The 13,751-nt window shown below is 41.9% G+C and overlaps 1 protein-coding gene across 2 annotated transcripts in view; it reads right to left on the bottom strand.

Annotated features, from left to right (window-relative positions):
* Positions 1-9,988, bottom strand: part of MEGF6 (multiple EGF like domains 6) — a 276,556-nt gene extending 266,568 nt beyond the window's left edge. For both annotated transcript variants that reach the window (XM_033922100.1, XM_033922102.1), the window contains exons 1-2: positions 9,466-9,988; positions 203-337 (exon numbers count right to left, since the gene is read on the bottom strand). In XM_033922100.1, the coding sequence (XP_033777991.1) occupies positions 203-337; positions 9,466-9,554 (224 nt within the window). In that variant the 5' untranslated portion in view covers positions 9,555-9,988. The remainder of the gene's footprint in view (positions 1-202; positions 338-9,465) is intronic.
* Between the last annotated feature and the right edge of the window lie 3,763 nt (positions 9,989-13,751).

Below are 13,751 nucleotides of genomic sequence, written 5' to 3'. Positions count from 1 at the left end.
GTATCTCTTCAACTTACAGCATCCATGTGGAATATTTTCTTGTTAATCCCGCAGTTGAAGCCCTGTACTCAGCCATCAGCGCACAGCTCAGCTGTGATGCTTTCTGCATCTATCCCTCCCCCCACACACAAAAAAATAGTTTTGAAAGTTCTACTGCTTATAAGTGAGTCAAAGAGCCAGCGCAAGAATGAACACCACATACCTCCGTTCATATCCAAAGCACCAAAGCTGTCTCTCACAGCCCTGTTTCCACACCTTGGCCATGCGCGTGAAGGCCTGAACACATGGCTGGCGGTGTCCCACTATGGACAGCTCCTGCTCCGCACACACGTTATGCCTGTGAAAAAAAAGAACCATATGCTGTTATACAATATTGACAGCAAACTTGTTCTCTCAAGCAAAGTGTGGCCATCGCCTTCCCCAACCCCCAAAACTTGGAAGGCCCATTCCCCACTTAAAAAAAAAATGGGCATCGCTCTGTCCTGAAATGTATGGGGCAGATAGTGAGGCAACAGCACTCAGTATTTTGCTGACACTCTCAACATTATTCCTCGAAAATTAATGCCAGGTTATGCCCCGGGCTCTGGCACTGAATTTCCAGGTATACACAGGCAGCAAAAACATAGGCAATTGATCCTCTACTTTACAAAACCACGCTAGAGTTTATAGTGCTGGCCGCAGCAGTAAAAACTCCGACGCTCATATGAGCGTCGGAGTTCTTACTGCTGCGCCCAGCGCTATAAATGCTAGTGTGGCTTTGTAGAGGGCCGACACATGAATTACTGAGTTTAAAACACCGTGTGGAGTGAAAAGGGAAGATGTGAATCATTTGTTTACTCCTTCCAAAAATACTAGGACTATGGGTCATGTGATGATGGTATTAAGTAATCAATTTAAAACAAACTGGACAAAATATTTCTTCACTCAGCATGTAATTAAACTCTGGAATTCATTGCCAGAGAATGTGATGAAAGCAGTTAGTTCAGCAAGGTTTAAAAAAAGGTTTGGATACTTTCCTAAAACAGAACTCCATAAGCCATTAAGATGGACTTAGGAAAATCCACTGCTTATTCCTAGGACAAGCAGAATAAAATCTGTTTTACTCCTTGGGATCTTGCCAGGTATTTGAGTCCTGGGTTGATCATTGTTGGAAACAGGATACTGGGCTTGACGGACCTTCAGTCTGTCCCAGTAAGGCAACTCTGATGTTCTTATATTTTTTATGAATTCAGCACTTAAGTGAACTGCATAAAGATATGTTGGCTAGAATTCTTGAAAATAAAAACTCGCATTTATTCAGAAAACAGATTTTCGTACGTAATAGGTTTTGGAACTGGCCTCTTCAAATGTCCCTCAAATACAGAGAATTTGAAAGCTGACTTCCCAGGTTTGCAGCTAAGAATGCCACTATAGAAGATTATATGGATTATCATTAATGCCATGGGAAAGTACTGCTTATATAGCATGTAATGAGTAGAAGAGAGACCCTATGATTTAGTTATCATTAATCTCCTTCCCTTTTCCCTCTGCTGCTGTCTCCAAGGTCGATACTAAAAATCTCACAACTTCACTACCAATATATTTCTGTGAATGCAGATGAGGCTGTAATGTTTATAGCAGGGGTCTTCAAAATCCCTCCTTGAGGGCCGCAATCCAGTCGGATTTTCAGGATTTCCGCAATGAATATGCATGAGATCTATGTGCACGCACTGCTTTCAATGCATATTCATTAGGGAAATCCTGAAAACCCGACTAGATTGCGGCCCTCAAGGAGGGACTTTGAAGATCCCTGGTTTATAGGGATCCTCAGACCACCGTTCGAGTAGCATAACTCACAGCGGTCCCAATCCTCATTAGTCCCAATAACACTAGTCATAGCCAATAAAATTCATTTGAAGTGTTTATTTCTTTAATTTTAATTAATTTTATAAATATAAGTTACTTAGCTTTTCTTAATGAATAGTCTTTAGGACTGACCTTGTTTCTGTATCCCCGACCTTGATAAAGTATTTCAAAACGCGTCGGCAAGCAGGGGGAATGAATTAAGAAAAGCTAAGTAACATATTTATAAAATTAATTAAAATTAAAGAAATAAACACTTCAAATGAATTTTATTGGCTATAACTAATGTTATTTGGACTAATGAGGATTAGAACCGCTGTGAGTTATGCTACTCGAGCGATGATCTGAGGATCCCTATAAACATTAGGGCAGGGGTGTCAAAGTCCCTCCTTGAGGGCTGCAATCCAGTCGGGTTTTCAGGATTTCCCCAATGATCATGCATGACATCTATTAGCATACAATGAAAGCAGTGCATGCAAATAGATCTCATGCATATTCATTGGGGAAATCCTGAAGACCCAACTGGATTGCAGCCCTCGAGGAGGGACTTTGACACCCCTGCATTAGAGCCTCATCTGCACTCAGAGAAATACATTGGGAGTGAAGCCACCAATCTGCTGACTTCGACCACAGACTACAAAACCTTCAAGTATAGTATAATTAAGATGTCCTCACCAGCTGACTTGCATTATTTTCCTTAATATTTCTTTGTTTTCCGTTTTATAATTACATTTTGGATCTTTTGTGGACTTGAGCTGATTTAAGTTAACTTAATATCTTTGAATTTATAATATTATTGTGATTTTCTTTTCTTGACTTAAAGCTTTCTGTACAAGTAAATCTTGATCTGTATTATTGAAAATTGAATAAACAAATAATTTTAAAAAAACCCTTCAAAAAAGAAACAAAAACCCTACTCTTCAAAAAATACATAAAACCAATATAACACAACCAAACATACTCTGAACTCCTCCTGCGATACCAATTACTCCTTAGCAAACCAGACAATGTTCAAACTATTCCCTAAGTACTTTTTAATATCTTAACAATTCTTATGTAATCCGCCTTGAACCGCAAGGTAAAGGCGGAATAGAAATCACTAATGTAATGTGTGAGATTTTTAGTATTCAACTTTAAGAACTGCAAAAGTTTGTCTTTGATATGTCTTCAAAATCTTTGAGCTCAAAAATATAATCCCTTCAAACTTTTTTTCCCAGAAAGATTTTCTATGGCTTTATTTATCCCATTTTTGTTGAATGGAGCAGGGGCAACATGAGGCAGAAAACCACACACTCAAAGGAAGCATATATACCTGTTCTACACAAAGCAAACAAATTATCATAACAAGAAAATATTTAGCTTTTCTACTGCTGATATTATCCTGGTGTGGGAGTGTGTGGCGCAGTGGTTAGAGCTACTGCCTTAGCACCCTGAGGTTGTGGGTTCAAATCCCTCGCTGCTCCTTCTGACCCTAGGCAAGTCACTTAATCCCCTCATTGCCCCAGGTACACTAGGTAGAGTTTGAGCCTGCCAGGACAGATAGGGAAATATGCTAAAAGTACCTGAATGCAAACCACTTAAGATATAAGTGGTATATAAATAAATGTACAATATATGCATTTAATAATTTCCAATTAAGACTGATTTTCATCTGTTTCTGATCCTTCAGGCCCAAGATGGTGGGTTTTTTAATTATTTAGTATTTTTCCAAAAGGTCTTGGCAAGGCCTGCAGCACACAATGAAACCTCTTGAGTTTCGCAGGAAGGAAAAGGAACAAATGATTAAGTTAAGAGGACTAAAACTCCGCTAATCTGAGGTGGGTGTGAGGGGTGCTAGCAAACAGTAGATTTGCTTTGCTTCCTGTATGGAGTACTTTGCTGGTCCACAAACACACACAAAAGTCAGTGGTTGAGTCCCTATTCACTATAATTGGATTTTCTTATTGTTTCTGACTTCTTATGTTAAAACAGATCCAGTGCACAAGAGTCAATTTATCAGAACGACTGGGAGTACTCAACACATCTCAAAACATCCCTCCTTGGACAAAGTGAAGGCATTTGCTCAATGTTGGGGGTGCTCCACTGCTCACACCCCAGCATCCACCAAGCTGGCACCTATGATCCAATGCACGATTAACCCAAACTATTCAAATGAAAGGAGCGTGATGGAGCTCCTTTCTCCATGGAGCTTAAAACCTCCCCGACATAACCTACAATACCATTCTGTACATTCTAATTCCTTAACATTTCGATCCCCTCCACTCTGCTAACCACCATTATTCAAATGACATCAAAACTCAAATTCAATATTTGGTGCTCAAATTTTGGCATGCTGCACTTGTTTTCCTGTCGTTATAAGAAGTTCCTTGAGAGAACCCTCTCATTTCAAGCCACTAAATTGAATGTATGGCTTGGAAAAATGATGTTAGAGGTCTCTTCCTATCTTGATTTTAGAAAATTGTTAAAGACTCAACTCTTTGATAAGCTGGTATCTTAATGCATTCTGCTTCATTTTTTCAGTCAAGTTCCTTAGATTCAACTTGATGTATTTTATCTGTTCTATGTATTACTTCTTTCCCTGCCATGCCGGTATTTTCTGCATTATATTGTAAATGCTTTCTGTCTTTATCTGTTTTTAAGTCCATTATTCTAATTTGTATTTTATCTGTATCCCATGTATTAGCTCACCTTGTTGTGAACCGCCTAGAACATTATGTAGGTATTTAAACTAGAGCAGTGGTTCCCAAAACTGTCCTGGGGGACCCCCAGCCAGTCAGGTTTTCAAGATATCCCTATAATGGAAGTGACAGGTATGAAAATCTCTGTCATGCATATTCATTAGGGATATCTTGAAAACCTGACTGGCTGGGGGTCCCCCAGGACAGGTTTGGGAACCACTGCTCTAGTTTAAATACCTACGTAATGTAAATGCACATGAGTCGAGTCTCTTTAATTTGAAAGGAAACTCTGTAATGAGAGGGCATAGGAAGAAGTTAAAAGGTGATAGGCTCCAGAGTAATCTAAGGAAATCCTTTTTTACACTAGCGCAGGGGTAGGCAATTCCACTCCTCGAGAGCCACAGGTTTTCAGGATATCCATAATAAATATGTATGAGATAGATTTGCATCTGAAGGAGGCAGGGCATGCAAATCCATCTCATACATATTAATTGTGGATATCCTGAAAACCTGACCTGCCTGTGGCTCTCGAGGACCGGAACTGCCTACCCCTGCTCTAGGGTATTAGCACCCAAGAATATGATTTCATTACCATGGTATTCAACACTTCAGAAAGCCTATACAGAATCATGCCACTAGAATATTTTTCTCTTTTCTTCTGTAAAGTTCATTGAAGGACGCAAATCTTTTCAAAATGCTTTTTTTTCCCCATAATACAGGAAAGACTTCAGTCCAGCTGGCATCTCCCTCACTTTATGATGTTCGGTGTGCACTACTGTTAGATAATCCTGCTAATGCTTTTCAAATTAATGACATGTTTTCCTACAAACGGCCTGCAAAGCTAGCAGACTAACCCAGTTTCCACTGTTGACTACTCTGGAGCTGCTGTTATAGGAACCCTAGAGAACACATTGGACAACTTCCTAAAATGAAAGAGCATCTGATGGGTTTGTAGCTGATGCTGGTTTACGATCACCTTTCTGAAGTACAGCATAGGCACTGATTCCATAAAAGGTGCGTACAGTTAGGCACCTAAATCGGGGCGCCTAGATGATCAAGACGCCTAACGTAATTTTTTTAATTGGCGCTGATAATGTTTATTCAAACCTTATACTGTCAAATCAGAGTGGTTTATATGCACATCAACAGTGATGTCACAAAGCATGACCTTTTCTATTGGTGTGTCCATACTGAGCAATTTACATGAGCTATTGCAGTGGTCTCCAACTCCAACCCTTTGCAGGGCCACATTTTGGATTTGTAGGTGCTTGGAGGGCCTCCGAAAAAAATAGTTAATGTCTTATTAAAGAAATGACAATTTTGCATGGTAAAACTCTATAGTTTATAAATCTTTCCTTTTGGCTAAGTCTTAATAATAATATTGTTGTCATTTATAGCTAAAGAGACATATGTGATTATGATAAACATACCGAGGTCCTCAAAACAGTACCTGGCGGGCCGCCAGTTTGAGACCACTGAGCTATTGTAATAGAATATAGGATATAAATATAGATTGTGTCCTCCCCCTCACCTCAAAAAAAGAAAAACTAACTTAACAAATTTAAAACAAGCTGTACTAAAATAAACAAAAGTAAAAATCAAAGTAAATAAAATAATGCCACATTAAATTGAGTTCCAGAGACGCTGCCCACAAGAAACAAATCTAACGCGGCTTCCTAAAAAGGAGCTTTAGTTAGGGCCCTTTTACCAAGCTATGATAAACAATAATGCAAGCTTACTGGAGCTTAAAATAGTGTACTGCGGACATCCTGAGGCATCTCATGGCAAGGTGCATATGATACCCACATGCTAAAAAATTAATTTTATATTTTGTACAAGGGAGCATGTCAAGTGGTAACTGATTAGCACAGGATTAGTTCATGAGTCGGTAGCAGTAAGGGCTCATATGCTATCTTTTGTTAATGGCCACACTAGTGGATGCATTAGCGCGTGGCCATTAATTTGGAAAACCTGCCATTCCATTCAGGGCAAAAAGTGGCCACAGCATGTGGGAAAGACCTGCCTGAACATAGGAATGGGTACAATGGACCGTACTACTGTAAATATTTCATTATATAGAAACATAGAAACATAAAAAGATGACGGCAGATAAGGGCCATATAGCCCATCAAGTCTGCCCACACTATTTACCCACCCTCTTAAGTCTTCTGACCCCTTAAGTATAATTCTAATTATACTGTCACTCTACTGACCCGCTCATTCAAGTCCTAGTGACCCTATCCCTTGGCATGACCTCGTAGGGATCCCACATGGGTATCCCATTTGTTCTTGAAGTCTGGGATGCTGCGTGCCTCGACCACCTGCACTGGAAGCTTGTTCCAATGCTCAATCACTCTCTCCGTGAAGAGAGTGATTGAGCATTGGAACTCGCTATACTAAGCAAAAACTGTCTAACTCTTCAATCTCACTTACATAAGAACATAAGAATAGCCTTACTGGGTCAGCCCAATGGTCCATCAAGCCCAATAGCCCGTTCTCCCAGTGGCCAATCCAGGTCACTAGTATCTGGACAAAACCCAAAGAGTAGCAACATTCCAGGCAAAACAGATGCTTCCCCCATGTCTTAATAACAGACTATGGACTTTTCCTCCAGGAATTTGTCCAAACCTTTCTTGAAACCAGTTAGGATAAGACAAAACCAGCTACGCTCAGACAAAATCTTTTTCTTAGCTTAAAGTCAATGTCCAAGGATTTTTTTTTTGATCAAGTATGTTCCTCCCGCTGCTCTGGAAAGGAAAAAATATAAATGACAAACACAGAGCATGCTGCTTTAAGTAAGATAGATATTTGCTCTGCATGGAGACTCAGTCATGAGAGTCATTTGAGGCTGGAAGACTTCCATGACAATGCTTTGAGATGCCAAGATAGCCAGTTCAAGGAATTTAGGAAATCCTCCCTGTGTATTTTGGCACCTTTAGCACTGATTAAAAAATGGAAGAAAGAGGGGCCAGAAATGTCACAATATGTTAAAATGGAAATTCAAAAAGCCCAGTACTGGCCAGCTATCTTTGAACTGGGTCACTTGTCAGATCTGCTTTGACATCATGGATAACCACAGAGAATTTTTCCTTAAGCAGATCACCAATTTTTGGGGGGTTCTTTTCCCAGTGTGTCACTTGTTTTAGTGTCCCATATATCTTATGTTTAAGGACTGATAACTGGCTCTGCATTCCCTGAGATTAGCTGCCCAGATATCACATTTATGTCTGTTCCTTATCAGCAGTGCTAAGGCTGGTTTTCATTTATTGCAGCTCAAAAGTCATACATATATTCAAACAAGATGAAGTCCAATACCTAACAGAGTACCTGTCCCGGTGACTCCCATCATCTCAGTCAGCTTGAGTTCTTATGCCTCTGCCAATTTCAGACTTCATTCCTTTCATCTAGCTGCCCCCTATGCCTGGAATAAATTACCCGAGTTTGTCCGTCAGGCCCATTTCCGTGTTTAAAAGCAGACTGAAAACCCACCTTTTTGATATAGCCTTTTTGATAGAGCCTACTCCTCTGTCCTCCAACCCAGCCAGCTTATGAACCGTTCCCCTTAACTGTATCCATGACATCCTGTTTGTCTGTCTTGCCTGTTTAGATTGTAAGCTCTTTTGAGCAGGGACTGTTTTCTTACTCTTTGTGACTCTGTGCAGCGCTGCGTGCGTCTGATAGCGCTATAGAAATAATTAATAGTAGTAGTAAAGGAGACTCCCCATCCATGAAAATCTCTCATGAATAATTTGTAGATAGCTTGATAATCCAACCTGTTGGGAAGCAGAGTCCAGCAGCAATGAGGGGAAAAAAAGCTATTTGTTTCCCCTTTTTAAAATCTCTCTAAATTATGTGAGCCCAATAAGAACAGAGGAAGTATCTGTACATAATATAAGTAAATTGATTTGTCTGTTGTACCAAAGACAGACAGTATATCAAATCTGTGACCCTTGACCTTTTTACACGTCCCTTCTTATGGCCCTATTTCTGCTTCCCTATTTAGGAGTGTACTGGTAAGCCAGTAAAGATAATCACTTATACCCATGCACAATAGATAGAATGATCTGAGAAGCAGGAGGTGCACTGAAAAAGGTAAACTCCGGATCCGCCGGACTCCAGTGCCTTTAAAAAACAACAATTTTAAGGAATTAAATATCAGTGCCTATGGATCACAGTGGTCCTGCAGAGTTCACTCGTCTGCACAATTACAGTTTGTTTGTTTTTTAAGCAATTGCTCACCCAAGGATTTACCGCGGGTTAGAAAGATTCCGGATGGGGGGGAGAGGAAGCCTAGGTAATTTCCCCCGCAAATATTTGCCCAATCCTCACAATTTAAGTAAACCTGACCTCGTCATGACAGTGCCTCTCTCACTGAGGCTTCATCAGGATGCTTTCATCAATCTGCAGACCTTCCCAAGGAAAAGGGGGCAAGCTTCCCCGGACCCTTGACCAAAGGATTACAACTAGAGAGGGGGGTGAGGTTTGCAGCAATGAGGGGTGGGGGGATTATCACTGACAGCAATTCCTTTTAAAAGCAAGCAATGGATTGCCGAGAGTAGCACCGGTCCAATTCAATCATGCAATATCAGGAAGACGCTTAGGGAAAGAATATGCAATGGTAGGGGGGAGGAAGGGGGTGGCATTGATTAGGGCACCAGGATACTTTTAAAGCGCGTTTGCAAGCACTAGAGCAGGGGTGTCAAAGTTCCTCCTCGAGGGCCGCAATCCAGTTGGGTTTTCAGGATTTCCCCAATGAATATGTATAAGATCAATTAGCATACAATGAAAGCAGTGCATGCAAATAGATCACATGCATATTCATGGGGGAAATCCTGAAAACTCGACTGGATTGCAGCCCTCGAGGTGGGACTTTGACACCCCTGCACTAGAGAGTCCGATTTAAAACAAGCAGATGGCAATATGTGTTCATTGCTTTAATACTTACATATGAGGTTGAAGCTTTACCCCTCCTACCCAGGAGCACACATCCAGCGCCAGAAACAAAAAGGAGATGCCCCAGGTTTGTAATCCCATTGCTGCAGAGGATCAAGTGGCTCAAAAGTACGGAGCAAAGTTTAACTGCCCAAAATATCCGCCTGCCTTGTATAGGACAACAGGCACACAAACAACAGATCCAGATTAAACAAATATTCCTGAGTGAGATGAGCTGAGCAGTGTGTGTATGTGTTGGGGAGGGGGCTTCACCTTCTCCTGCTGCACATAAGAAAAAAAAAAAAAAAGTGATTTTAACTCCATATACAGGCATCAATTCATTAACAGCAAAGGGGTTTCTTCCCACTCCTGGCAAAAGAAAAGGTTGCTTTCAGTCTGGAAGTTTGCTGCCGCGTTTTTATCCGGAGAAGGCACTGACCATAGATCCTCTGTGCTGGCTCCACGTGGGGTCTGCAGAGCCCCCCCAAATCACAAGCCTTTGAGCCCCACTCTAGAAGCAGAGACACACGCGTCCAAAAAAAAGAGGAGGAGAATGCAGGAGGTCGCTCGCCTCCCTCCCTCCCGTTCCCTCCAAAAGTCTTCGCTATAATGCTTAATTAACCCCGTCCACTCCTGACTCCGGTACAGGCTAGAAAACTCGTCCCATCACCTCCCCCTCCTCTCCCCCAAAGTCAGAAAACTAATGGAGGCTTTTCCTTCAAGGTGCTTTCCCCCCTGAAGAAAGTGCATTCTTCCTTGACAGTAGATTAATTTCTGGTGCAAGCTCCCACTCCCCCAAAACACTCAGAAACAATTCACAATGCAGATCTGAAAAGGGGGACTACTGTATTCCAAGCCCTCCACCCCCACTAAAATAATTATATTAATTAACACATAACTGCACAACCCTTATGGAATTTCTGATACTGCTTTGGACATTGGCAAACATACAAGTGTGAAATTCTTCTCTATCCTGGGGTTGTTGTGTTTTTTTTTTAATATAGTTTCATAAGGGTTTGGCACACATCTTCCATTCATCTAGGATTCAGCTACTTCCCCCTTGCCTCCGCTCTCTCCCCCCCATGCTAAATTAATTGGGACTTAAGTACCTTTCCTTATTCCTCTGTAGACAGGTTCTGATGCACAAACTTTGTTTCTGCCTTTGCAAACATTTTATTAGGAAGGGCTCTAGAGAATCTCTCTCTTGTTTTCTCTTGGCACTGATGATGAAGTAACACCTGCAATAGACATTACAACTTTATCCAGACATGAACTGCAGGCTCCTCCACATACCAACTGAAATATGATTACAGTACCCCCATCCCACACATTTATGGATAAACAGAACAAATAACTGAAAATGTGAGAGCTTCAGTCTGTAATTCAAGCCTAGGCGGTCAGTGACAGATGTTTGGGGAGGCTAGAGTTGAGCAGAATGGGGGCAGGGCTGGGCAGGGGTGTCTTGGTCCAAGTTAACATCCTTGGGGTGTGCTACCCCTCTGTTTCTCTCTCCCTCTCTCCAGCATCGCCGGTTTCTCTTCCTCCCCAGGTAGACATAAAAAAGCTAATGGAGCCATTGGTAGGGTTATCATATGGTGCCCAAAAAAGGAGGATGGATTTACCTCCATTGAAAGCAATGGAAGTAAGTAGGACAGATTGCGACATCTGGGTTTAACTTCCATTGAAAGCAAGGAAAGTAAAACCTGAATGTCTTAATCCGTCCTCCTTTTTCTGGAGCCCTATGGTAACCCTAGCCATTGGTAGAGCACTGTATGTAGTTTTCTTTTGGTGCAATTCCCCTGAAGACTTTGGCGAAACGGAGTGTCAGGTAAGAAAGTAAAGCATTTGGGACCAGTTGCTCAACTGTGATTAGAGATAAGTGAATTGTGTACGATTTAGAACAGTGATCTCAAACTCGCAGCCCACCAGGTACTATTTTGAGGCCCTCGATATGTTTATCTTAAACACAAAAGTAAAATAAAACCGTTTCTTGATCATATGTCTCTTTAGCTATAAATGACAATATTATTATTAAGACTTAGCCAAAAATAAAGATTTATAAACAATAAAGAGTTTTACCTCATGCAAAATTGTCATTTCTTTAATAAGACATTAACTATTTTTTCTGAGGCCCTCCAAGTACCTACAAATCCAAAATGTGGCCCTGCAAAGGGTCTGAGTTTGGGACCACTGATTTAGAAGAAACTTGTGCAACAATTTTATGCACTGTTCCCATTTGAATGAGTGTCTGCAGTGTCAATTGCTATTTTCTTGCTGGTGAAGAAGATTGTTTGGCCCAATGTGGTACGTAGAGTGTTTTTGACCAATGATGACAGTGATCAGTGGCATAGCAAGGGTGCGTGGTGCCCAGAGCGGTGGCGCCCCTCTGCTCCTTCCTGACCCCCCTGCCGCATGCAAGTCCGCTTCCTTCCCCCTACCTCTTTAATTTTCCCAGGGCAAGCAGCATTATGAACTTGCGGCCCGCATCGTGTCGGCTCTCCCTCTGACATCACTTCCTAGGTGTGGGATCCAGAAGCGAAATCAGAGAGAGATGACACTGACGCGGGCAGCAAGTGCATGATACTGCTCAAGCCGGGAAAATTAAAGAGGAATGAAGGGGTGCACGCAGTTGGCAGGAAGTTTGGGAAGCAGGGGGTGGAGAAAAGGATGGGTTTCAGCATCCCCACCAAGATGGCACCTGGGGGTGGACCGCCCCCTCCCCCCCTTTGTGCTGTTCTGTGACGCTCCTAGGTTGTTGTTTTTTTAAGGTCTTTTTTTCCTTCATTTATGTAGTGTGGGGGCCAGTCTTTCTTTCTTCTCCAGCAGAAGAGAGTTGCTATATATTATTTGAAGATTTGATTTCAATTACCCAATATTGATTGGGTAAATGGAACATCAGAGAAGTAAAATTCCTTGATGAAATCAAGAACTGCTTTTATGGAGTAGCTGGTTCAGGAGCCAACAAGATACAAAGCAGTTCTAGGTCCAGCATTTAGTGGAGCACATGATTTGATGCAGGAGGTATTGGTGCTGGGCCCACCTGATAACAGTGATCATAACATGATCAAATTTGATATAATCTCGAGTAAGTACACACAAGAAATCCAATCCAATAGCATTTAAATTACATGAGGAAAATGGTAAAAACAACAACAACTTAGAGGAGCTGCAAAGGTCAAAAACTTAAATCAGATAAACTTAGATCAGATAAATTCCATGTATTAAAAAAAGGAGGAAGATGACCAAATGGCAGCCGGCCTGGTTAACGAGTAAAGTGAAGAATGCTAGTTAAAAGAAAATCCTTCAGGAACTAGAAGAAAGATCCAACTGAAAATAATAGAAAACAGCAAATGCAAGGCACTGACTGATAAGGAAGGCAAAGAGAGACCTTAAAAAGAAGATTGCATTGGAGGCATAAACACATTGGAAATGGAATGGAAGGCTGCAGGAAGGAAAAATTAGAATGTCTGGTCCAAAGCAGACTGTGTAGGAATGAAGAGGATAGGTTTGCACTTGTAGACTTCTTATACAGAAATGGTACCTGTTCTGTCTCCAGCAGCTCTTTAGCAAATCCCAGCTGTAGCTCTGAGTCTAGAAACTAAGGCCCCTCTTGCAAGAAGGATCCTAAGTCCACTAGTGTTTTACTAGCCACCATGCCCTGTTTGAGATGGGGAGCCTGGTACATCAAGAAAAGAAATGACAGGGGACAACTTACTATTTATTCTACCAGCAATAGTTTCCTAGAGGCCTCTCTTAAAACCTCCCTAGCACCTAATGGGTTTGAAATGACAGTAGGTCCTAGATTGTTTGAGCCATAGGCTGGCTGGCTCTCTGTTGCACATAGACACCACAGCAAGGCCTACACTGCAGATTGAATCAGGTTGGGCAGACTAGATGGACCATGCGGTTCTTTATCTACTGTCATCTACTATGTTATAACCCAGCACTCTAGGTAATGCCAGGCCATACAGTGGTAATTTTCAGTAGCAAAGCCCTGGTGAGCAGCCTTTGTCTGACTAGGAACTGTTCCTGCTGTGCAAGATAAACCCTCTGCCAGGCCCTGGGCAAGCAAGTAAATTGAGCTGCCATTGTTAATAGAAACTGGTTCTAAAACTGCCATGAATAGCAACAGTAGTCAAGGCGGCACAAGGCACGCGCTCTTTGGTAGAGGAAGTGACGTCATACGCAGACCTCTCCCTTCCTCCCCCCCACCGCGTCGGCAGGCAAGAAAGCCCGCCCAACGCGCCGAGCAGCGTCTGTGACGCGGGCCAATCGAAGAGCGTTCCGGAAGTGGAGTCG

The sequence above is a fragment of the Geotrypetes seraphini genome, chromosome 15 (assembly GCF_902459505.1).
Source record: "Geotrypetes seraphini chromosome 15, aGeoSer1.1, whole genome shotgun sequence".
In the NCBI taxonomy this organism is placed as follows: Eukaryota; Metazoa; Chordata; class Amphibia; order Gymnophiona; family Dermophiidae; genus Geotrypetes; species Geotrypetes seraphini.
Note: the sequence above shows the minus strand (reverse complement) of the source record. Positions and strands in the feature narration are given on the sequence as shown.